The 26,088-nt window shown below is 53.8% G+C and overlaps 2 protein-coding genes across 3 annotated transcripts in view; one reads left to right on the forward strand and one right to left on the reverse strand.

The window, feature by feature from the left end:
* Window positions 1-277: 277 nt before the first annotated feature.
* Window positions 278-22,017, forward strand: SIGLEC15 (sialic acid binding Ig like lectin 15; the record flags this gene model as incomplete). The annotated part of the gene is made up of 6 exons (XM_081096571.1): window positions 278-329; window positions 9,880-9,939; window positions 10,325-10,708; window positions 11,856-12,236; window positions 20,769-20,941; window positions 21,961-22,017. 6 exons carry the CDS (start codon window positions 278-280, stop codon window positions 22,015-22,017), a joined length of 1,107 nt encoding a protein of 368 aa, XP_080952697.1.
* EPG5 (ectopic P-granules 5 autophagy tethering factor) overlaps window positions 21,688-26,088 on the reverse strand; it is a gene marked incomplete at its 5' end in the record, with an annotated part of 85,985 nt that continues 81,584 nt past the window's right edge. For both annotated transcript variants that reach the window (XM_081096515.1, XM_081096514.1), the window contains 2 exons: window positions 21,688-23,676; window positions 25,012-25,126. In XM_081096515.1, coding sequence (XP_080952641.1) covers window positions 23,494-23,676; window positions 25,012-25,126 — 298 coding nt within the window. In that variant the 3' untranslated portion in view covers window positions 21,688-23,493. The remainder of the gene's footprint in view (window positions 23,677-25,011; window positions 25,127-26,088) is intronic.

The raw sequence follows: 26,088 nt of genomic DNA on the forward strand, positions 1-26,088 counted from the left end.
CCCATCCACTTCTCTGTTTCCTGTCCTGAAAAATCATCCGAGTGGTTCCCCTCTTAGTTTTCCACATGACTAAACCCCACGGGTCTCATCTGATCATACCTCGGGCTGCCTGGCCGCCTCTCCCCAGTTCCTCCAGCACCCACCGAGCCCTGCACGGTGCAGGCCTGGGCACACCGCCCACCCCTCCTCACACATTTCTTCCCTCACACCCACGCCAAGGAGGGTTCTCCAAGGTGGCCTGACCGAATGTGGGGGCTGGTCTCCAGGCGCTCACAACATGGAAGGGTCCGTCCGACTCCTGGCCTGCTTGGTGTGCATCCTCCCGATGGGTGAGTTTCCCACTCTTCTCTCTGGCCCACGCTGGGAACAGAACAGGTGCTCACAAAACCCTCGGTACAGTCTTCTCGCCTTAAACTCAGTGAAGCTGGGATTAATTACCCAGAGCCTCCAGGCCTGTGGAGGAGGAAGAGCTGCACTCCGGGAGGCTGGGCTGACGGAAGCCAGAAGTTCAAGTCTGGGCTTGGCCTTGGGTTCCAAGTGATTGAGGGAGCCCCTGACTGCTCTGGGCCTGTGTCCCCACCTGTAGAAAGGCTGCCTGGCCCACCCAGTGCTGTGGGGATCCAGGGAGATAATGGACAAGGAATGGGGAGGAGAGTCAGGCTCCGAACAGACTTTGGGTGTTGTAACCTCTCACTCTCTCAGGTGGGAAAGCCAGCCCCGCCCCACACAGTGTTTTACGTTGTGATGGGCACTTGCACGCCCCAAGGGGAGCAGAGGAGAGCACACTGAGGTTTGGGGTAAGGATGCAGATGATTTCACGTGGGAAATAGAGCAAGTGAGAGAGGGCACCCTGGCCTCCCAGCAGGAACTGCAAAGGGTGAGCGGGAACTCTCTGTGGCAGGCTCAGTAACAGTGACATCTGGGTCCTTGAGCGCAGTGAGTTAGTGTCCCTGGGAACAGTGTGCCTCACAGGTTGATCCCTGACCATCTGCATCACAATCCCAGAGGCATGAGATGCTTGTTAAAATGCAGATACTGCTAGCCCAGGCTTTCCAGTGGTTAGAACATAGGCCCACGCACCAAAGGGTTGTGGGTTTGATTCCCAGTCAAGGGCACATACCTAGGTTGCAAGTTTAATCCCAGCTCTGGTAAGGGCTTGTGCAGGAGGCAACCAATCAATGTGTCTCTCTCATATCAATATTTTCCTCTCTCTTTCTCTCCCTCTTTGTCCCCCCTCTCCTCCTTCTATTCTCTCTAAAAATCAATGGGAAAAAATATCCTTTGGTGAGGCTTAAACACACACACACACACACACACACACACACACACACACACACACTAAAATGCAGATACTTCAGCTCCATCCTAGACCTATGGAATCACATGATCAGGCAGCAGGGCCCAGGAATATGCATTCTTCCACCATCACCTTGAGTGATTCTGATGGCCAGGGCCATCGAGGGAACTGGGATAAATGACAGAGGCCATCCTCTGTGGCCCTCTGTCTGGGCCCCAGCTCTTTCCTCGATCCCAGCCTGGGAGGTCCTTCCCGTGACCCCTGGACTCTGCATCCTTGTCTGTGAGCCCGGTCCCTGCTGCCACGTGCTGCTGGCGACTTCACTGACATCATGATGTTCTCAGCTGTTCAACAACATTCCTTGTGTGGGGTCCTGCCGCCAGGACTGGATGATAAACTCACACCCCTTCGGCTCCTTCCCTTCCTCTCTAGCAGAGCCCAGACAGGTCTGGGTGGAACAGGAACAGGAACAGGAAATGCCCACGCAACTCTAAGTGCTGGCACTTTAATTAATAACTCACGTGAGCCTCAGAACCCAGTGAGGAAGAAGCTATTCTATTCCCTTTTCACAGATGGGAAACTGACACACAGAGAGCTCTGGTGAGTGACCCAGGGTGGAGCTGAGGTTAGAACCATGGACTAGACCCCACACACACACTGCCCGCCGTCCCCTGCACAGGGCCCTATGGCAGGGGCTAATGGGGAAGGAGCCTTTCTCCCAAGTTGGCTGAACTCAGCCATCTTTCTGGGGTGCTTTAAGGTTGGGTCCCACATAGAGGGTAGGAGCTGGAAGAGGAGGCCCTGCCCAGACCCGGGGCAGATAGGACAGCAGCAGTGCAGGACCTGAGTGTTGATGTCAGATGTGGCTTTGAATCCTGGCTCTGCTATTTATTGGCTGTGTGGCCCTGGGCAGGCTTCCTAACTTCTCTGAGCCCCGATAAAGTGGGGTCCCTGCCACCTCACAGTGGTGATGTGAAGGACAGTTAGATCCTGGCCCTCGGTGGTTATGCAATACATGGCATGAAAGGTTGCAGAAGGCACACAGCTTGGAGAGAAGCGAGGTATGGGGGTATTTGTGTTTTACTTTGGGTTCGTTTCCCTCCTGCTGAAGGTCAGCTGCTATGAGTCAGTTAAACACAAGAGTTGGAGGAAGCATGCACGGTCACATGTTCCAGAACAAGCCCGACCCGCACCAGTGCTCCAGCTGTGTGTCAAGATTGCGCAGAAGGCTGAGCCACATGTGTGAGCCTCATGGGAGGGACCCTGTTGTTCTCACAGTGGCAGCTGCCTCACTGCTAAAACCCAAAGGTCCATAGCTGAGGTGAGGGGGTCCCACTTTCTGGAACTCCTCTGGTGACGGCCACCGGTGAGCCCCTCCAGGTGGCAGCAGGACTGGGCAGGAGGCTCTTGGACCAGGCTGGGCCTGGTGCGATGTGAGAGCCCAAAGGGCCGCACGCCCAGGGTCACAGTCACATCCTGTCCACACTCTGAGTGTGGGGCGCAGGGCAGGCCGCGGGCAAAAGTGAAGTGGATGGAGCTGCTCCACAACCCCTCCTCCACTTCCCCCACCCTTCTCCCTCCTCACGTCACCCACTTAGCACCCAGTGCTCTGGGCAGGCCCTCACCTCCAGGCGGTCCCCACACTCTCTCCCTTGTCTTTCCCCAAGTTCTCCCCACAAATCTGCTTTTGGAAAGTGGGAGATGCCAAGGAATGGGGGAGGTGGACACTGGTCTGGGCTCTGACCACTTGGGTGGCCTTGTAAAAGTCCCCAGTTGGTCCAAAAATCTCTGATAAGCGGGTTTCGCAATCTCAGCAGCTGTCATCCTCAGGGAGTCCTGTGCTGGACCTTTGACAAGCAGCTCATTTACTCTTCCCCACAACCCTGCAGAGTGAGGACCCTTGTCCCTGATTTAGAGAGGTCAGGTGACTCTGGGATGTCACAGCCTGGATGTGAACAGGAGTCGCCTGTGTGCAGCCGCCCTTTGCGCCACCTGTGTGCAATGGTGGTGAGCCTGGGCCAAAGCCTGGTGCTCTGAGGAATGCAGTTGACGAGCTCTGAATCACTGAAGAAAAACCAACTGCAAAGGCCAGGCCATCGCAGGCTCACCCAGGCTGTGGGGTGCCCGTGCGGGATGCAGGTAAAGTCAGGGAGGAGGTGGCTGCATCATGGGTCCAGGAGGAATGGGAAGGGTTAGGGAGCCAGGATGCTTCTGCTGCTGGTGGTGGCTACTCTGGTCAGCAGCTGGATGGAGAAGTCCTACCCGGGGAGGAGGAGGAGTGAAGGAGAACAGGGCCCTGGAGGAGGCGAGGAGTTCGGACCGGGACAGGCTGAATCAGAACTCTGAAGAGCAGCGTCCTGTGGTGGACACGGGCCCCAGGACAGTGGCTCTGCATCTCACTCAGCTCAGGTGAGCAGCCAAAGAGGCCAGGGTGTAGGGGGAAGCCAGGATAACCGGAGGGCAGCTGGAGACCCACAGGCCCTGTACTCACACATCAGTGTGCCTCACCCCTTCCCTAGACCCTTCTGGATCTGGTTCTCACTGAAGGATGGAATTCCTTTTTCCACTCCCTCCTCTCCCCTCTGGACTCCACCCCTTTCTCATCTTTTCTCCACTGATAACCTATCTGGACAGCATGCAGGCCCAGAAAGAACTGTGGCAGCAAACCGAGGGGCAGGAGGGAATTGGAAGTAAGGCAGCGTTCCCCAGCTCAACCCACACACCTAACTGGTGAGGTTGGTGGCCACAGTGAACATCCCTCCCTGCCCCCAAAACGCCTTCACCTGACCCTCCAGGTGTCACCGTGCCTAAGAGGCCACCATGAGAGTCATTCCCTGAGAACACCCTTGCTGACATGCCCAGGTGTCCCTGGGAGGGTAGCCCTGCACACACAGCTGACTCATCAGATTGACCAGCCACTATGGGAGCAGTACTGCTGAGTTCCTGTAAGTGCCGCGAGGCTATCCCTCCGAGGTCCATGCTGACTGCCCATGTGGTGTCATCCTTCCCCCTCCCAAGTCCATAACTTGTTTCCTCTTAAAATGTCACATAAAACCCACCCAGCAGACCTATTCTTGTTAAAGCCCCATCTGTGAGGGTGCTTATCCCACTGGCCATCGTCCCACCAGGACCACCCCAGGATCACTTTCCTGTCTGTGGTCCACAGACAGCAACTGGCCCGCATTCTGTGATGAGACCGATAAGCCATTTTCTCTATAGTTCACGTGAGCAGACTATTACAGAGCCACTGCCAGTGACCTCCAGAGAGGCCCCAGGCACATTCCTGCTCCCTCCTCACCAAGGAACTGGTAGAATTCTTGGTCAAAGGCAGCCAAAACCAAGGTTTCTATTTCTGATCCATCCAGATACCCCTTCTGCCCATCCAGGTTCTGCAGATATGCATGGTGCTTTGGGATAACAAGTCCAGGGTGACTCGACTACCCCTTAGTTGAGTCGTGGTTATGGTGACGCAGGAGCTGGTGCCCAATATTGCAGCCCAGCCTTTCCCAGCTGAGCACCAGTCACCATGAGGAACGATGTGGAGAGTTTGGTAAATGGGTGCAGGAGCATCAAGGCCCAGATGCAACTGTCAATAGCTAACTTTTCTGGATACCCAGTGGCTTATTTTTAAGTAAGCCATTAGGTATAGTCTTTTAATTTAAACAGGCATATTTCTAAAATACTTGACTTCCTTATCACTTTTATCCAAATGTTATTTTCAGAATAGACTTTTAGACTGAAAAGTCACCTTAGTAAACATCGAGACATCGTTTCACGGATGAGCCCACTGAGGCCAGAGAGCTGTGGGGACTTGCCTAATGTCACAAAGTCAGGGTCAGTCTGGCCTGGGCTAGAGCCCAAAACAGATGCCTGATCCCCCACCTGGGGGCCCACCTCTCATAGTAATGAACCTTCCCAAGGTGACTCGGGTCACAGCTGCAAGCATCTGTCACACAGCCTGCTGCAGGTCACGGTGCCTGAAGACCCCCTGCCCTCACTCCTTTTTAAAGGTCTCTTCTGTGCTGAACTGTTGGTGTTTCAGTCCCAGGTCCTGAGCCGTCTTTTCATCATGTTCACTGGCTCCTTCCTCCCAGGATGTCAGCTGTCTTTTCTTTCTGCTTTCAATGGACCTGCAAACAGAATTCACTTTCCAGCTTTTCACTTTCTAGTTCCCTAGGCAGGGGTGCTAAGCAAACAGACCTGTTAGACCTGCGTATAAATGAAAAACAAAGGTGGCTGAGCAATGGCCAAACTATAAACATACCGAGGAGGGCCGCTAATTGTTGCAGTAATTGCATCCCCAACACAATGTCTAGCACACAATAGGCCCTCAATGAGTAGCTATTGAGTGAATAAATACACAAAGAAATGACTGGCTACCAGGTGAGTTATGGGCAAGAGCGAGGCTATCGAATTTCCTGTGGTCTAAGATGCCAAATCCAGTCGCAAATGGTGCAATGTTAGGATATCAATGTGTCTTAACGCCCCCCCCACCCCCCCCCTCCCGCCTCACCCTGCGTGGAGAGTGCTGACCAGCGGAGGGGGCAGGGTGGAGAGTGCTGACCGACTTGGGTGGCCTTGTAAAAGTCCCCAGTCAGTCCACAAATCTCTGATAAGCGGGTCTCGCAACCTCAGCAGCTGTCATCCTCAGGGAGTCCTGTGCTGGACTTTGGACGAGCAGCTCATTTACTCTTCCCCACAACCCTGCAGAGTGAGGACCCTTGTCCCTGATTTAGAGAGGGACTCCTCCGCTCGTCAGCATTCTCCACCCTGCCCCCTTCAACCCCGCCCCTTTGCAGGGCTAGTGAATGGAGGGAGCTGACAGCCATTGAGTCTTTTCTGAGTGTCAGGCACTGTGATCTACAGAGATTTCATTCAATCCTCAATCCTATGAGAAAGGTATGGTGTTCCCCTTTCTGCCACAGAAACGTCTGAGTGAGACCTGGGCCATTTAGTAAGACTCTTGCCCAAACATCTCTTACTACGTGAATGAGCCTAGAACAGTGCCAGGTATAGACTGGGTGCTTGATACACATCTGAAGAGAGAATGACCCCCAAGTAAGATTGTCCCCCTAGGCTTAGCTGTGCCAAAGCTGAAATACTTTCCACCATGCCCTGTGGCCCACCAGAAGAATATGGGCCTCCTGTTGACCCCAGAGGTTGACAAAACCGAGATAAGGAAATTAGAGATCCTATAAGAAAGGGTGGTGTTTTCCCTCCCCTGTCCTAAGAGACAAGAGACTGTGTGTGAGCTGCCAGAGAGAACGCTAAATGTCACAGGATGCTGGGAGCTTGGATCCCTGCCAAAGCAAATGCATCTGAACCCTGGGCAATTCCTGCCAACTTTGAGTTCCGTAGGGGGATTCATCCAAAGGTCTCCGTGCGAGAGGGAGTCCTACAGCAGGTAAACAGGAAACCCAGATTCCGGCCTCCAGCCCTACCCAGAGCCAAGAGGGTAACACTTGGTAAAGGCCTCTCTCTGTGCGCCCTCTCTGCTCTTACAGCAGAACCCCCGGGAGGGAAGGCCTCCCCCCGTCCCCCGCCCCCCCCATCTGTGTCACACTTCAGGCTGAATCTGAACCCCTGAGGGCAAAGCCTCCGGCTCTGCTTCTCTCTGCTTCTGGTTAGTCAGCTGACCTGGTCATATCCCTTGTGCTTTCTGAGCCCCAATCCCCACCCTCCCCGAACCCCCATCCCCGTCTCTAAAAAGGAGCTAGCCCGGCTGGTATGGCTCAGTGGTTGAGCGTTGACCTATGAACCAGAAGGTCATGGTTCGATTCTTAGTCAGGGCACATGCCTGGCTTGATCTCCAATGTGGGGCATGCAGGAGGCAGCCGATCCAATGATTCTCTTTCATCATTGATCTTTCTATCTCTCCCTCTCTCTTCCTCTCTGAAATCAATAAAAATATATTTTAAAAAATAAATAATAACAAGGGGCTAATGACAGTCCCTCACGGGGTTGTTGTGCATATGAAATGAGATGAGGTATGTCCCTCAAGGAGCCCCCAAAGTACTGTGGCCTCTGGCCCCTAAACCCCACATGTCCTGCAACCTCTCTGTTGATGTCCCTGCCTTCTGCATTGTCTTGTTGTCCCCTTTGTCTAGACTGCCTTCAACCCACCTCGAGGCTTAGTAACATCCCACTCCTTTCTCGAGCCTCTGCTGAAATGGTGTCTCCTCTCTCACGGGTCCTCCACTCCCTGCCTGCCTACTATCTGCACGATGCCTCTCCCCCACGATGTGCCCAGCCATTCCTGCCAGCCGGATCACCCTCCCACTGTCATGGCAATTGCATTACTTACTATGTGACATGGCACTGTGCTGGGCAGTAACAACACAGGTGTGACCACACACACATGGGCCCTGCCCTCCCAGAGCTTCTGGGTACCTGGGCGAGACACACAGTGAACAGGCAATGCCCATGCAGAGGAAGTACCTCTGCCAGCCCTGGGGCACAGGGTAGGGATGCCATACCCAGGTGTGGGCCTCAAGGAAGGCCTCCCACTGTCGGCAGACTCAGAGGAGACCTGGGGGTGCTGAGGGGGGAGCTGGTGAGTGAAAGGGCCCAGAACCACGCTCAGACAAAGGGAACACTGTCTCTCATCAGAGCACCTGGCAGGCAGTGGGGTAATTATGTGTTCCCAGATCCGCCTCCCTTTCTGAGCTGTGAGCTCCAGCAGGCTGGGAAATCTTTCTGTTGATCTTTGTAACCCCCTCTCCAATCCCGGTGCCTGGCTTAGAGTGGGGACGTGTCTGATAAATGTTTGCTAACTGATAAATGGACAAGAACGAACAATGCCTGGGGAATCTGGGTTGCCTGTGAGATGCAGGGGGTCAGAGGAGGCTGAAGTTACAGAGGGTGGGAAATGCAGAGAAACTGAGGCAGGGGCTAAGTCTCAGAGCGGGAAGATGCTTTCTGCAGCTGGGAGTACCGAGTGAACCAGCCAAACCTCAGAAGGTTTCTCAAATTTGATTATTAACGACTGAGCAAACAAGCTCTTACTCAGGATAATCGTCAAGTCCTCCATTTGGGTTCAAAAGCGTAATTCCACTTGTCCGGAAGAAAAGAGATTTGGCTTAGCAGATTATGTGAAAAAAAAAGAACTTGTGGTTTTATTTGATCACAAGCTCAGCACAAGGGCAAAGTGAGGTTGTATACGAGGCACAACTCACAGAATCCGATTCGGACCCCACTCTGCAGGCCCAGCGCACCCGGAGCCCACACCTAGAGCCCGGGTCAGGACACGACACTGCAGGAAGGTACTGAGCAGGCAGTGGGAGTGGGCGGGGCAGTGGGGGAACTGGGACCTTCACCAGAAAAGAGAAGGCTTACTGGGTCCGGTAGCCATGATGGGCTTCTGGAAGGGCTATCACGGGGAGGGGATGCGCAATGCTCCCCACATTAGTGGGAGTCACGTGGTGGTATAGACAGGGATTCTGTGCAGGAGGAAAGCTCTAACCCTGTGGTCGGCAAACTGCAGCTCGTGAGCCACATGCGGCTCTTTGGCTACTCGAGTGTGGCTCTTCCTAAGCCTTAGGAGTACCCTAATGAAGTTAATAACAATGTACCTACCTATATAGTTTAAGTTTAAAAAATCTGGCTCTCAAAAGAAATTTCAATCGTTGTACTGTTGATGTTTGGCTCTGTTGACTAATGAGTGTGCCGACCACTGCTCTAACCTGTGGATGGTTCACAGAGAGACGACTCTGTCAGGCTGCCTTGAAGAGCAAAGAGCACTGGACTTGGCATCAGGAAAGCCGGGTCTCTCCCCCTTTCTGCCTGTGTGCTTCTGGGCCTTCATTTTCTCGTCTATAACAATGTTGGCCCTGCTTTTCTCCCCTGGGTGTCTTGAGGGTCATGTGACATGATGTGTGTGAAAGAACTATGTAAATTGCAAAGCCCTTTGCAAATACAAGGGCTGCTATATTATTCTCTCTAAATATTTTTTTTCGTGAACTGCAGCTGGGCACTAGCTGCTAAGCCTGCCCTCCCTCCTTGGGGAGGCACAACCCTTGGTTTGATCCTCTGAGGACCCACACTGACAGCCACCCACCCACCCAGCCCACCCCTCTCTCAAGCACATGTTCAATTGCACAGGAGTCACTCACCAGCCCTCCGTGAGCTGGAGGCAGAGTGAAGCCTCTGGCTCTCGCTTGGCCATACTTCAGAGGCTCACAGCCCAGGAGGTGAGGACACGGAGTCCAGACAGGGGTGCTTGCACAGAGCAAGGGGGCAGCCTAACTGCCCGCCACGCAGTGCCTCTCAGCTCCCTGTCGGGGCACCAGCCTCTTGGGAAGCCCACTTGGGTTGGCCTGGATTCTAGAGGAATCTTATCCACCAACTTAACACTTTCGCTTCAGAACATACCACCCCTCCCAGGCCTGTTTCCCCTCTATGAGTGGGAGTGTTGGTGTCCTTGGATGAGACCCGAGGCCCCATGCCTTTAGTGCAACGGAGTGCTGCTGCGGAGTCAGGCGGGGCTGAGTTTGAATGCTGGTTTTGCCACATGCTGGTTGTGTGACCGCAGGCAACTACTTCACCCTCTGTGCCTAACCGGGGATAACTATGCTTACCTCCAGGATCATTCGTGAGAACTAAGAGAGATACCACCGGGAACTTGCTCAACACAGACGTGCACAGTAAGTGCTTTATCCTCACCATCTTGGAGGGGCTGGGACTCTAGTAACCACAGAATCCAGGACTTCTCTGCAGCAGGGCAGGTGCTGGAGTCACTGGGCCTGTTGGGGAGGTGGGACCGCGGGGAGAAAGAGAGGGAATAGTCTCAGGGAAGTGGGGGAGGGCCCAGGAACCTCCCCGTTAAGAGAGTCAAGGTTCCAGGAGCTGCCTCTAGGCACCCGGTGGGTTTCCAGACCCTTCTTCCGGGGCAGGGGTGCTTCCTGAGTTATGGGTTTACAAGGGGTCCCCCTGGAATCCTGGGAATGGGGGCGGGGGCCGCAGCCAGGCCAGGGGCGGGTAAGGCTGACACCCGGGGCCGCTCCCCCCCCCCCCCCCCCCGCCCCCCAGGTGCCCCGACGCAGCGCTGGTCCATGCAGCTGCCGGCCGAGGTGAGCGCGGCGGCGGGCGAGGCGGCCGTGCTGCCCTGCACCTTCACGCACCCGCACCGCCACTACGACGGGCCGCTGACGGCCATCTGGCGCGCGGGCGAGCCCTTCGCGGGCCCGCAGGTGTTCCGCTGCGCGGCGGCGCGGGGCAGCGAGCTCTGCCAGACGGCGCTCAGCCTGCACGGCCGCTTCCGCCTGCTGGGCAACCCGCGCCGCAACGACCTCTCGCTGCGCGTGGAGCGCCTCGCCCTGGCCGATGAGGGCCGCTACTTCTGCCGCGTGGAGTTCGCGGGCGACATCCACGACCGCTACGAGAGCCGCCACGGCGTCCGGCTGCACGTGACCGGTGAGCGCGGGGCGGGCTGCGGGCGAGGCGGCAGCCTTCCTCCCTCCCGCCCCCCCGCCGTCCCTCCCCGCCCCTCCCCGCCCCTCCCCGCCCCTCCCCGGGGGCTAACTAGGTGCCGCGCCGCTGAGATAGGACGGGGAGCCATACACCCTCCTTTCTCCAGGGCGGGGACTCACACTTGGCAGTGGTTATGGGGCCACCTGGGACTTTGTCAAACATGCAAATCGCGGCCCCGAAGGGCTAGGTGGGCCCGGGAATGGGCATTGTAGAGAAGCCCTTGGAGAGTTAAGTCCCCAGGAGCTCCAAGTCCAGGGGAGCGAAGAACTAGTGAACGGTGGATACCCCTAAATATGGCAACAGGGCTGCCATGGGGTGGGCGCTGTGGGCTCTGAAGGGCACCGCGTCCCCGGGGCGGCGCGCTGGCTCAACGCTGGGGTATAAAGATGTGGGAACCAGCGTGCCCGTCCCTAGAGCAGCGGTTCGCCCGGACGGCGCATCGGGATGACCTGTAGAGCTTTAAAAAGCCGGGACCTGCTATGATCCTGGGCGGGGTCGTCCAGGAGTTCGGGGTTGGGGTCAGACCCTCCCAAGAACTTCGCCTGCGCCTCGGGCTGGCTGCGCGCCCCTCTGAGAGCATGTCAGTTTCCTCCCGGGGGGGGGGGGGTGCCTGCCTAACACAGGCCCGGGACTCAGAGCATCAGTCTCCACTCTAGCTCTTGGTGAGGTGGCCTGGTGCTGGGAGGTGCCCTTGAGATCACACCTGCAGGCAACCAACCCACACCCCCACCCTGCGCCACCACCATAACAAGGACTAGTTAGTGAGCACTTACTGTGGGCCGGGCCCTAGTCCAAGCGCCCTGCACGCATTAACTGGCCAAATCTTCCTACCGACCCATCAGGTAAGTGAGCCGCATTTACACCTGGAGAAACGGAGGCACAGCGCGGCCGGAGAGTTGGACCAGGGCCCCAGGACCCAGGCAGGCTGGTGCCCAAGTGCCCACTCCCTCCCTCCGTTACGCGTTGCTCCCACCTCTCCCTACGTTCTGGGCGAGAAAAGGAGACACCGGAGGGTACCTTTGCTCCTTGCCGGCCGCACCCTCTGACCGCGGTTCGCTTTCTTCCCCGCCCCGCTGACTGCCGCCCGCAGCTGCCCCGCGGATCATCAATATCTCGGTGCTGCCGGGCCCGACGCACGCCTTCCGCGCTCTCTGCACGGCCGAGGGGGAGCCGCCGCCCGCCCTCACCTGGTCCGGCCCGGCCCTGGGCAACCGCTCCTCCGCCGCGCCGGGCCCGGGGCAGGGTGTTGGCCACCAGGTGACTGCCGAGCTGCCCGCGCTGGCCCAAGACGGTCGCTACACGTGCACGGCCTCCAACAGCCTGGGCCGCGCCGAGGCCAGCGTCTACTTGTTCCGTTTCCACGGCGCCTCCGGGGCCTCCACCATCGCCCTCCTGCTCGGCGCGCTCGGCCTCAAGGCGCTGCTGCTGCTGGGCGCGCTGGCCGCCTGCACCAGCCGCCGCCGCCGCCTCGGTGGGTGCGCCTGGGCCCAAGTGGGCGCTAGGGGAGCGGCGGGGCGGGGCTGTCCTTTTCGATAAGACCATCAGGCTGACCAGCTGGCATGACACAACCAAAACCTCATTTTTGCGCCTCTGCACCCCCTCCATTTCCGCTACCTGCATCAAACCCAGGAGCTGGGAACCAGCGTGAACCCACTTTACAAGCAGGAAGCTGAGGCCAGCAAGGCTAAGGGACTCACCTCTAGCCTCCAGTCGCAGAGATAGACACTAGTCAGTGTAGTTCTGGAGCCCTCCCCTTTACCACCCCCATAAAGGACTCCTCCCTGAGCTCTCTGATCACAGGTAGGCTTGGCGAATAGCACCATTCCACTAGTTACAGCAGCATCGGGAGGACCTGCTGGCGCTGTGGGGTTCTCACAATAGAGGTGACTAAAATGAGGTTCCCGGCCCTTGGATGGGGTGAGGAGTGAGGAGATGCTTGCAGCCTCAGAAGTGTGTCCTAGAGTCGGGGCACTGTGGGAGCTCAGGGCATACATGCATCCCTCTGGGGGGCATCGGGTGGGGCCAGGAAGGAGGGCATTATACAAGTGAGGCCAGAGGGAGGTGAACTGTAAGGAGGCATGAGCTAGGAAGACAAGGGGCTAGAGCAGTGATGGTGAACCTATGACACACGTGTCAGAGGTGACACGCGAACTCATTTTTTTTGGTTGATTTTTCTTTGTTAAATGGCATTTAAATATATAAAATAAATACCAAAAAATATGTCTTTGTTTTACTATGGTTGCAAATATCAAAAAATTTCTATATGTGACACGGCACCAGAGCTAAGTTAGGGTTTTTCAAGATGCTGACACGCCGAGCTCATAAGGTTCGCCATCACTGGGCTAGAGTGTTCCCAGCGGAGGGAACAGCATGCACAGAAGTGTAGGAGGGTAAATAGGGAGCTGCCGTGGGCCCCACGTTGCTCCTGGGCTGGAGGGGAAATTTACTTCTGTGCCCCAAAGGGGGGACTTCCCAGAGCCACTCAGACCACCCAGGCCAATAGCACCAGCCTCACACTCTCCTGGGATGAACTCCAAAACTGGTCACCGTTGCCCCAGCTGCCATTTTGCCGCGGCCACACTGTCTCTCTTGCTGGTTCTTCAAACTCATCCAGGATTCTGTGCTCGGGGTCCTCAGGACGGCAGGTTTTTCTATTGGACCGTCCCTTACTCCACCCTTCTCCTTGGTAACTCCTGCTCACCCTTCACGTGACCCTTCACACCCTGCCAGCTTTCCCTTCAGACCACTGTCCACTGTGGGGTGGGGTGGACAGCCAGGCCTATAGTCTGGAGGCCGCCCTGTAGATTCATGCCCTCTCTCTCTCTTTCTCCCTATCCCTCACACAGAGGATCCAGTCAGTCAGGACACCGCACCACGGTAAGTGAGCTACCCACCCCCACCAGTTCTGCACTGCCCTGCCTCCAACCTTCAGTTAGTGTCCAGGCCCTGGATCAGGGCCCCAACACCCACCTCATCCCTCCTTCCTGCCCCTGGCTGGGCAGTGGTTTGGGAAGTCGGGGACCCCAACCTCCGGTATTGGCTGATCAGCCAACTTTCTCTTGCCCACAGGCCTCAGGCTCAAGAGTCCAATTATGAGAATTTGAGCCAGAGGAGCCCACGGAGTCCACCCACAGCCACATGTCCACCACGGGGAGCCTCTCAGACACAGGCATCCACTTGTGCACCATGAGCTGCAAAGGCCGGCGTGAGGTTTGGCTGGGGCGGCCCTTCCTGGCTCTCAGGCACCTGGGCAGCCCCCAGCTGGGCACCCCCTGAGAGTCAAGACCCCACACAGGAGCTCAGTGGTCTCCTACATGGACATCTGTCTCGGAGCCCCGGTGATATTACGTCAGTGGGACCAGCATTTTGAAAGAATGTGTATATGTCTGTGCATGTGTGAGCTCCATGTGAAACGTCTGGAAAAGCCCTTTTCTTACCTAGAACACCACCGTAGAGCAGGCAGGACACTGGCCATAGGGCCCCGAGGCCCAGACTCCACCCTGACTATCACTCACTTGCTGTGTGGCCCAGGTACTTTTCTCTACTGTTGAACCTGGACAGTAATGTTTTTCCCTCCTGGCTGGAGGACTCTCAAGGTCTGAGGATGTGAAGGGACTTGGGGAAGTGCCAAGCTGTCTACATATGTGAGCGCAACCTTGGGACTTGCAGAGTTAGTTCTCGGACAAGTGCGGCCTCGCTGAGGATTCAAGTTCCGGAGAGCAAGCCTGAGGCCCGGGCTGTGGGGCTGGGGCCGCGCAAAGCGGTGGTCCCAGGAAGTGCGAGTCAGCGGTGAGGGGGACCCTGGTGCCTCTGCCCCCTGGTGTCTCCTCTGGGAGTGCCCCACCCGCTTTGCCCACCTCTTACCCCATCAGCTGCTCTGCACTGCCTCCAGCTGGGACTCCTGGGAAAAGGAAACCAACACCCATCATCTCAGAGCATCTGGAATCCACTGTCCTCAGGCTGGGAAACCTCACGGGGACTGGGCTGCAGGACCCCGAGGATAAAGCAGCTGCAGCTCTAACCTTTCTACCACCTGCATCCTCCCAAAGGCACCAGCAGTTTCAACCCGTTTGCCAGGCTGACTTGCAGGGTCCCGCCTTCCACATTCACACGTCTGTGTGAACTTGTTGATCACTTCCTTGGGGTCAGGCAGAGGGGAGGAGGTGGACTTGGGGCCCAGGTGAGCTGGCAAGAGGAAAGGGCCACAGAGATTCCCCCCACAGGGGACTGAAGAGGCAAAGGGAACAAACTTCCGTTCCTTCAGGACTTTTTCAAATGCTCAAATGGTGACCCCGAGTAAGCACAGGTCCTCTCTCATGCTTCCCTGGGGAGATGGCCTGAAGGCTGAGGGATTTTACAAGTTAATGAGCAGGGCAGTGATATGAGGTCCCCTCCTCCCCAGAGCCTTCGCCAGGGCAAGTGGGTGAAGGAGTCTCATGGTTAACTGGGATCCATCCAGGAACCTGTCCAAGCTGTTAAAGGGTGAGAGGAGTTGGCATTTGTACCTCCCTGAATGGGGATGCTTTGGGGCACCTCAACGGAGGGTCCTGTATCACCAGGGAAGAAATGAAGGATACAGGATGCTGGTCTTGGAACCTCTGCCTGGTCTTTGAGGCCAGTCTCACAGCCAAGAACAATAGTGATAGGAATTATTTCTTATGTATCTGTTTTGTGCTAGGAGTTGGGCCAAATGTTTGGGGGGTACAAAAATGAATAAGGTATGTGTATCAGGCAGGTTGTGGTAACAAACAAACCCCCAAATAACAATGGCTGAAAATAGTTAGGGTTTATTCTCACCGAAGCTACATGCCCATCACAGATTGGTGGGGGAGGCGGGGCGGGGGGACTGGGGTTGGGGGGGGTATTGCTCATTGTTCTTACTTAGGGATCCACCATCTCTAATGCTGTGGGTTTCTGGGTTGGAGGTAAAAAGAAAGCTCTAGAGCAAGCATGTCAAACTCTCGGCCCATGGACCACATGCCTCATTTATTTGGCCCATGTTAGCCTTTGCGTTTGACATGTTTGCTCTAGAGGGCCTCCCATTTGCCATATATAAGTACATGTCCCACTCACCCTCAAGGGCTGGGCAGTGCATTGGGGACAGCCCTGAGGACTCCACAGTGAATGGGAAATTATTAAGGGCAACAGTATGCTGGGAGTGCTGTGGGAGCACATCAAAAGGGATGACTGGCCAGACTTGGGAAGGATTCCTGGAGGGGGGACGTGGAGAGAGTACACATTAGCCATGAAAATGGGGGAGAATGCAGGTTGGGAGGTAGGAAAGAAGGGCATTCTAAGCAGAGGGGACAGTCTGAGCAAAGGCCAGGTGGTTAGATACAGCATGATGTTTAAACAATTGAAAGTTCTGGAGTGTGGGGATGGGGCAGGGTGAGGCCTAGCAGAGGCTGCAGAGGAGGCTCCAAGTAGCGGAAGGGAGTCAGTGAACCCAAGGGGCCAAGCTCCCTGTACCGCTTAGCATGACGACTCTCACCTGTCTGATCACTGCACCTGCTCCAGCCCCACAATGCTCTGGGGCTGGGTTTCCACCCTGGAACCCTGGCACTCAGAGCAGTGTCTCCCCAGGGGGTTCCAAGGGCGCCTGCATCAGGAACCCCTGGGGAGCTTGCTCAGATTCCCATTCTGAGCACACCTGGACTTCCGGAATCACAGACTCTGAGTGCAGGGCTGGAATTTTACACAAATCCTCCAGGTGATTTTACCCCTAACTTTGTACTGTGATCATTTTCAAATGCACAGCAAAACTGAAAAAGCAGGATGTTCCCCCAGGTACCTACTACCTACATTCAACTGTGTGTGTGTGTGTGTGTGTGTGTGTGTGTGTGTCCGAACCATTTGTGAGTAAGCTGCAGGCATCACAGTATGTCACCCCTAAATACTGTGACTTCTGAGAACAAGAGCATCCTCCCCCATAACCTCAATGCCATTACCACATTTGAGAAAATTGATAATTCAATAATATGGTCTTACAACCCACATTCACAGTTCCCCGATGGTGGTCCTTCCTGTGTCTTTGCACTTTGAAACGGAAGCAGCAGCATTCCTCAAAGGAATGTGCCTCTGACCACGTTGTTCCAGACACAGTGATGGGCCAGGGCACACTTAGAGGAGGGACAGTGGAGGCTCCCTCCGGCACTCCAACAACTCGCTCACAACGCACAGGGGGCTGGACATGGGCAGCAGATGGAAGAGGCAACAACCGCCCGGGTGCCCGCCCAGATGCACCAAGAGCCCAACACACTTTCCCTGCCCTCAAAGAGCTAGCTAATAGCCTAGATTTTAAATCAAGATGTGGCTACATGAGACGACACGGTATAATCTACACGGAGGTAGTCCCCGTGCCTTCGGATGGAAATGACACTGGGGTGGGGGTGAGGAGCAGAGTGTTCACACATATCTCACGCCCAGAGTGGATGAGAGACAGGTGTCTACCTTCAGGCTAGAGCAGGGGTGGGCAAACTTTTTGACTCGAGGGCCACAATGGGTTCTTAAACTGGACCGGAGGGCCGGAACAAAAGCATGGATGGAGTGTTTGTGTGAACTAATATAAATTCAAAGTAAACATCATTACATAAAAGGGTACGGTCTTTCTTTTTTAGTTTTATTTCAAACGGGCGGGATCCGGCCCGCGGGCCGTAGTTTGCCCACGGCTGGGCTAGAGGGACCTTTGAGACCAAGGGTTAGGGGTTCTGGGCTTGACCCACCTCCATCCCTGGCCACTTAGGCTCAGCCCCACCCCCTCCACAGGAACAGCTCCTAAATTTCTGGGGTCCCTGTGTCCCCAAAGCCCCTTCGCCTCTGTGCTCTCGGGTAGTTCTCACTAAAAACCCAGGGGACGGGTAAGGCTTCAGTAATTCTCACTTTAATGTGGGGGGAAAGTCCCAGGTAGGAAAGTGAACTGGCCAGCATCGCGTGTTTGCCCTCCCAGCATCCTTGGCCCATTCAGAGTGTGTCCTACAAATGTTAATGAAAAGGAACACCAAGGAAGAACTTTCCAAAGCTGAAGTGATTTCCTGACAAACCATGACCAAGCGGGTTACACCACCCTCCCCTGGCAGCTCTGCCCTTCCAGAGGCGCCCTCCCCCACCCCCACCCAGGAACTCAGGCTGTGAGAGCCTTTGTGCAGTTTCATGTCCCTCCTACCACAGTCCCGACCATGTGATGGGCCCTCCAGGTGCTCCTGAGTCTCTGGAATCACCAGGTGGCCTCCTGTCAATGCCAACTCTTAAACCCCCAAGGTTTAATTTCTCTTTGAAACTAGAGGCCTCGCCCATTGTAGTGAAATGTCACAGAACATAGATTCCACCCACTACAAGCTTTCTATTTTCCCATTTTTCCTTAGTGTGATTTCTGGAAGAAAAGACCTGCCAACCAACTTGCCAAAAATGAGCCATGTCCACCATGTATACGTTAAATTTGAGTCTAGTTTATTTGCAGTTTACTTAACCAATTCTCATTTTTTCTTGTTTCTCATCATCATAATAAAATGCCAAGAAGCATCACAACCAAAACAACCAAACAACCTGTCACCATGAGGTGCATGGAGCACCTCTCGGGCCCTCCCCGGCGGCCCACAGGGTCCAATCGCAGCAAGGCTGGTGGCCGGCGGGCCAGCAGGGCGGCGAGGCGGTGGGCGGCTACAAGCACTGCTGCAAACGCTGCTGTGAAATTGGTGGGTGGGCGGGCGGGGGGGTGAGGGGGGCGCACAGGTGGGTGGGGCAGCACAATAATGTGCACTGGGCCTCTAGTCATTATATAAAAAATGTCCTTTGTACAATGTGTAAAATGCTGAACAATGAAGAAGTGAATATTGCACATTTAATGACCAAAATAAGTTGGGTTTTTAAAATATATATTTTTTTACTGATTTCAGAGAGGAGGAGAGCGAGAGAAACATCAATGATGAGAGAGAATCATTGATCGACTGCCTCCTGCATGTCCTCCCCACTTCCCACTGAGGACCGAGCCCCCAACCCAGGCATGTGCCCTGACTGGGAATCAACTGTGACCTCCTGGCTCATAGGTCAATGCTCAACCACTCAGACACGCCAGCCAGGCATTAAGTTGGGTTTTTAAAGGCCATACTGGACATGTGGGAAGGAAAAAGAGTTGAAAACACAGGTGATTTTAAGCCATGGAAAGAAAAATAAATTCTAACCCCCAGTGCTTATGAGAGATATTACATCTCTCATTAAAAAATAAAAGTTATATAATAAATGACATTATCCTCAAATAGGGTCAGTAGTTCATTTTTTTCAAGTAATTGTCATCAGCAATGAGGAATCCAGTCAGACTGACGGAAACTTCAACTCCAGCTTCTACAGGATGTGGATGCCTCTATGGTGAGTGAGGACCATCTTGGACGAGAACAAGGTTGAGCCAGTTGTAAGCCAAGAACGTCACGCAGCTTGGCACATGGAAGATCACAACAGAGGAACTTCTTTAAAAAGCAAAACACCTATTTCCAACATTTCGCTTAAGAAGACAAAGTTAACTGAGCAGGAAAAAAGCAACTACTGCCTCAAAATAAGCTGTTACGTTGGCCCAAAATGAAGAGCGGGCAGCTTTAAAGGTGAAGCACAAAGCGCCTCATTGTTGGACCCGTCATGCAGATGGCTAAGGAGGCCAGTCTTTGGCAGCAACTGATGTGAAACTGAGGCCTGGAGTTTGCACTCAGCACTAACCGAATGTGCCAACCCCAGGGCACAGCTGCTGAGGACTGATGCCACCAGAGAGTCCAGGGGAGTGAACTTGGCTGCTTGGTCCACACTAGTGTGACCACCCTCCAGGGCAGGCACCAGGCGAGGGCACAGAATGTAGGAGGCACACTCTTGGCATCTGCAGGCGAGTGATGCTTAAATTTGAGCCCCAGGTAACTTGGGGACACATGTAGGGGTGGGTCCTGCCCCCATCAGGCTGAGCAGACACATAAGCAGGCCCTCCCGGCCTTAGCCTCCATGCCTCCCAGCTCACCGTCCTCTGCACTGTGGAGTGGAGTGGGGAGATGAGTGGAGATGCAAAGGTGCTTTTCACAAGACCAAAAAGCTGCTGGACACATTTGCACAAAGCACATCTTCACCAGACACCACTGATGGCCACATGTGGGGAGAAGTCTGTACCAGGTCATCCTCAACACTGCTGGGGATAAAGGGGCTTGGCCTTGCCTGGCCCAGGCCTCCACATGCAACACCAGGACTGTCTCCGGGACTGGCCCTGCAACTGTTTTTGTCAGCAATGGCTCCTTATTCCCGAAAGCCACTGGCCACACTGGTCTCTTCATTCCGAGGCCACAGCAGCATTGCCACCTTCTGGCTATTTCAGGATCTTTTTTTTTTAATCTTTATTGTTGAAAGTATTACAGTGCCCTCCTTACCCATCACCCCCCATTGACCTCAACTCCACACCTGCCCCTCCCAGGCCTTCACCACACTATTGTCTGTGTCCATGGGCTATGCATATCCTATATAATAAAAGGCTAATATGCAAATAGACCTAACGGCAGAACAACCAACCAGTCGCTATGACATGCGCTGACCACCAGGGGGCATGCACGGAACATGGCGCATGTTGGCCAAGGTGGGATGGTGAAGCAGGTACATGGGGATGCCAGACCAAGGTGGGGTGCCAACTGCTGTCATCAGGGAGAGCCTCTGGTGGTTACTGAAAATTCTTTGCTCCTGCACATCATGGTCCTGCCTGGCTCTCGCACCCACTGCCAGCGCCAGCCCCGCTCACACCTGCAGCTGGTGCCAGAGCCACTGCTCACACCCACTGCTTGCACCCAGCGCCAGTCCCAATTGCCCCTCAGGGCTTCTCCACTTCCCCCTGCTCCTAAGAGGTGATCAGGGCCAGCAGCCACTACTTGCATCCGCTGCCAGCACCTGGCACCGGTCCCGATTGCTAGGCATTGTCAGTGGGTGCGAGCAGTGGCTGCTGGCCCCAATTGCCCCTGAGGGCTTCTCCACCTCCCCCTGCTCTTGAGAGGCGATCGGTGCAGCAGCCGCCACTCGCACCCACTGATGGCGCTGAGCAATCAGGACCAGCGCCAGGTGCAGCAGTGGGTGGAAGCGGCAACTCCAGCACCAGCTGCAGGTGTGAGCGGGGCCGGCACCAGCAATGAGTACAAGCGGCGGTTCTGGCGCCATCAGCAGGTGCAAGTGGGGCTGGCGCTGTCAGAGCGTGGGAGCGGTGGCAGCAGGAGCGGGGCTGCTGGCAGGAGGGGCCAGGCAAGGGCACAGAGGATGGGCTGAGACCCACCCCTGTGCCCAGCGCAGCCTTGCAGCCCACAGTTCCTTTCAAGGTACACAAATTCCTGCACTGGGCCCCTAGTCTCTTATATAAAAGGCCTGTAGCTGTCACACCATCACGACCAAACGAGCAGCGGCTCTCACAGCAGGCGGGGTGGGGCACGAGCTACCAGCAGCCATGGGTGGGGCGGCTAGCTGAGGCAGGCGGAAGTGAGCTACTCCCACAGGATTTTGTGCGTGCTGGGCCCCTAGTACGCATATAAGTTCCCCAGTTAATCTCTCCCCACCCCCCACCCCACCTTCCCTCTACGATTTGTCCCTCTCCTCCATGCTCTGTGTCTCTGGATCTATTTTGTTCACCAGTTTATGTTGTTCATTAGATTCCACATATGAGTGAGACCATGTGATACTGGTCTTTCTCTGATGGCTTATTTTGCTCTTTGTCTTTAAAGCACTGTCCAGAGCCTCTCAGATGACCCTATGCCATGAGTAGACCCTCTGTTAAGCACGAGGAGTTAAAGAGGAAGCACTTTGACCAAACATTTCTGATATTCAAGGCACACTGTCAAATAAATTAGAAGACATCAGGCATAAAAATCGGCATCAACCTTAACAACTGAAAAATTTACAAGAGAGTTCGACAGCATAGTGACAGATTCTCACCAGCTACAATTAAAGAATGATTTTATTTTTTATAATTTTTAGAGATCAAATACATTATAAATATTATAAACCTTCAAAAATTAACAGATTAGTCATAATTTTCTTTAAAATGTACATACTGTCACACAAAAATTTCACAGTCTAGGATATCAATAATTACATCTTCCTCAAAGAAAACAGCACACAAAGTGTTTCCTGTCAAAAAAAGTCTGTTGCCAAATCAGCCCCTACACTGTCCACAGCTTCTAAAAGTTTCTCATCCGCAGCACAGGAAGATGACTGGTTTTGAAAATGGAGAGGAGCAGAAGCAAGGACAGCTCTGAGCGGTGCCCATCTGATAAGGCCATGGGTGGCCTACAGACCTGCAGTCTGCTCAGGGGTGGTCTTCTTCAGGCCACGTCTGTGAGGCAGAATGCTCTGTCCCCTTAAAAAAGAACCACCGTAGGCTTGCACATGTTCGGGGAAGCACTGCAGGAGGATGTCTGAACAGAAAGTATCTCTGTTAACGCATGTCTCCATCCCCTGCTAAAAGCGCCCAGGGACGGTTAGACATTTTCAGGTAAATTTCCTTAGGCTACAGATAACCCATAAACAAAAGACACATTATGCAAGTGGACAACCAAAATCAATTTGGAGCCAACGGGATTATGAGTATGGTTGAAGGAGTCAGATGGCCAATTCCTGGGGGAAATGACAAGAGCAAAAAGATGACAAGAGAACAAGGCGATGTACAACGGGCTTTGGTAATGCATGAACTGTAACAGAAGGCACGTGGCTACTAAAAAAAAGCCAATCTTCAGTTGTCTCCTGACCTGACCTGACCTGACCTAGTTTCCACGGACCAGTGTTTCAATAGGTTTGCTAACTTCATTTCAGTTTCAAAATGGAGTGAAGAACTAAGCAGGAACAGAGAACCAAGCCCCCTCTCTCTCTAATAGGGCACTCAGAGTTCTAACTTGGTGTCTATAAAGAGTTGCTAATTTAGATGTCTACAGAGGCCAAGTAAGTGATGTGAACGGAGGGAGGGCTGGGATAGGATGAAGAGAATGTATACCTATACTGGACTGGAGAGAGGAAGCCATTTCATACTCTCCACATGTGGACCAAACAAACACACCCGTGCCCAGCAGGCTCAGCGCAAACTGCCAGCGTGCCACCCCGACTTAGACGGATGGCCTCTCTCCATGAGGACACGCGTTGGATGAAGTGTACTGGTCACCATCCCTGCTGTCCACTAGAATCAGGATCAAGTGGTCACATCTTGGACAATGACTTACTTTAACTCAGCATCTTCTCTCCCTTCTGAGAGAAATAAACAACACTGTTAAGCTGATGTACTTTCCCACAGTTGAGAAATGCAGAAATTTCCAAAGCTTGTTTTACTTTGAAAAAACATGAATGGGGTTCAAAAGTGAGGGTTCTACATGATTCCCAAAGTGGTTAGATCTGGCACAGGAGCCTCGACACTGAAAGAAAACTGGAGAGTCTTTGTGAGATGGCCTGGATGTTCGGCAACTGAGAGTAGCCCTGTCCCCAAGTGGAACTGGGTAAGTTTATCTCATTGGATGACCATAAAAACTAAAAAGTCCAGGGAAGTTTTAAGAGCTCACACACACACACACACACACACACACACACGTGCACATGCACAAAAGCATTCTCTAGTGCCTCTGACTTGCATCTCAGTCAACTACTTCATTGGCCACACTGAGCTCCACAGGGAAGCTGAGCAGCCACTTGTGCAACAGCAAAGGTAAATGTAAACATAAACAGCAGCGGTATCTGAGGAGCCAGGGTCTCTATCGTATGTTGTCCAGATAATGCACTTCCGGATAGAAGCGGTTCACCAGAAGAGCCAGGAAGCTTTTCCCGTCATGGAGGCAATGGCCAGGGTGCTTTATGAATTGTGCCGCTTGAGAGATCTGCTCCTGGTATTCAACATACTGCTTACTTATTGTCAAAGATTCAAGCGCGCTCAGAGCCTAAAAGACAGGGAAGGCAAGAGGGTTAACCACCTGGATGCTTGTCCGGTGAGTCCAGCAGGTATGGCACACCTACCGTTGTCATCTCGTACAACCGTGGACCTCTGGGGAAGCTACAGAACTGTAATCAGAAGTCCCAACACAGGCACTGACTAACCACATACAAAAGGAGGCCGGCTGCTCCAGCTTCTGGGCTTTTGCCATGTCTACACACAGCCTCCCCTCTTCCTGGCCTGCACTGCTGCACAGCCCTTCCCCACAGAGAGCCGCGGCCGCAGCCACCTGGCCTGCTGCCTGTCCCCCACCCTCCAGTGCCAGCAGCGGCGGAGGACACTGACTTCACAACCAGAGACTCGTCTGCTGACTTGTGACAGTTCATACATGACACGGGGGTTCAAGCAGCAGTTGTCTAGTCAGTTGGTGACACAGCCGGGCACTGTAAAAACAGATGCTGGGCAAAAACCTGCTGGTTGTACTGCTTAACCTTCGCTCTTAAGAACCAAGATACCATCCTGAACGTGGCTGCCTGAGACACCACAAAGCTAACCACAGAGCGACACATACCACGAACAGAGACACTGCAGAATGCCTGAGCATGGGCCCCGAGGTGGCCTGGCGAGTGAACCCCAATCCTGGCTCCAGCACTCATTAGCTGTGAGATTTGCAGCAAATTACTTAGCTTCTCTTTCTCTCCATTTCCTCATCCATAAAAACGAGGATAATAAAAGTTTCTATGCTACCAGGTTGTTAGGAGGATCAGCATCAAGTGACTCCAATGTAGACCAGCCAGAGCCTGGCATGCAGTAGGCACTCAAGAATGCGCACCATTTTCTACTGCACACCTTTGTACCTGGCCAGCCTGGTGACAGGTGACAACAGTGACAAGAATGGGACCTTCCACATTTTAGAACACACTATAACTTCTCACTGCTACCATTCTCTCCATGTTGGGTTATTCCAACAGTGGTCAACCTCCAGGCTCACAGAACAGGAACCATTTTCTTGGTTCCAGTGACAGCTCAGCTAACCCCCATCACTCTCAGCCATGGCCCCTCCTCGGTGCCAGTCCTCAGCCCCCAAGTTCTATCCCAGACCGGCCTGCCTGCGCCTTGCTTCTTCCACATGGTGGTAACAGTGCTCCAGGCAGGAACCTTTACAGAACATGGTAGAAAATCTGGGGCAGCACACATGCACCCTTTCTCCAATAGGTACGCACTAAGGGCGTGCTGGGCTCCTGCAGCCACCACACCAGCGCTGAAAAGACCAGAGCGCCACCTCCCCCTCCCCGCCTGGCGGAAAACACCTGCCCTTTCATGGAAAGCTGCTTTCACTGACCTGCTGAGCTTTTAGGGTGAGGTATAATTCAGAGCCAGGCTTCAACCGGATCTGATCCTCGGCAGGAACCTGAACAGAAAGGAAGGCGGCCATGCCTCGGGCAACCACGCGGAACCTTGGGCGCAGGGAGAGGTCAGAAGTCAATGACTACTGAAGTAACCATTTAAAAACAAATAACATATTTTCTATTAAAAATCAAGACTGACACATTTCTGCACCTACTGTTGTTTTTAGCCTCTTCAGGAAACTTAAATATGACTAAGGAGCCTTAGTCTCCCCTTCCACTGTCACTGCCCAACAATGCAGGCGTAATTCAGACCAGGAATGAAAGTGCTGGCAAGATGTAGCAGAGCTGGAACTCTGACAGGGCTGGTGGGGATGTAAAGAATGGTGCAGGTGCTGTGGGAAAGTTTGGTGGGTCCTCAATAACGTAAACACAGCGTACCGATGTGGCCCAGCAATTCCACTCCTGGGAACATACACCCAAATGAACCTAAAAGGAGTGCTTGTTCTAACAAAAACTTGTACACAAATTTCAGAGCAGCATTATTCACGATAGCCGAAAGATAGAAAAACCCAAATGCCTATCAACTGATGAATGGATAAACAAAACCTGGTGGTGTATATCCATACAATGGAATATTATTCAGTCCCAAAAAGGAATGAAGCACTGATACATGCTAAACAATGGATGAGCCCTGAATGTTATGCTAAGGGAGAGAAGCTAGACACAAGGCCACGTACTATACGATTCCATGTACATGAGACGCACAGAATAGGAAACACACAGGGACTAATAGGGAGTGATTGCTTAATGGACTGCCATTTGGGATGATGAAAATATTCTGAAACTAGATTAGCAGTGATGGTTGCAACAACATTGTGAATATACTAAATGTCACTGAATCATACATTTTAAAATGGTTACCATGATAAATTTTATGTTATGTGTATTTCACCAGAATTTAAGCGAATCAGAATCACACAGTCTGATAAATTCTATCACAAGCAAAGAAACAGGATGCTAACTGGTTTGAATTAAGTGGTCCCCAAAGTTGCAACAACAGGATGAGCTAG

This window comes from Myotis nattereri (assembly GCF_964212035.1).
Source record: "Myotis nattereri genome assembly, chromosome: 8".
In the NCBI taxonomy this organism is placed as follows: domain Eukaryota; kingdom Metazoa; phylum Chordata; class Mammalia; order Chiroptera; family Vespertilionidae; genus Myotis; species Myotis nattereri.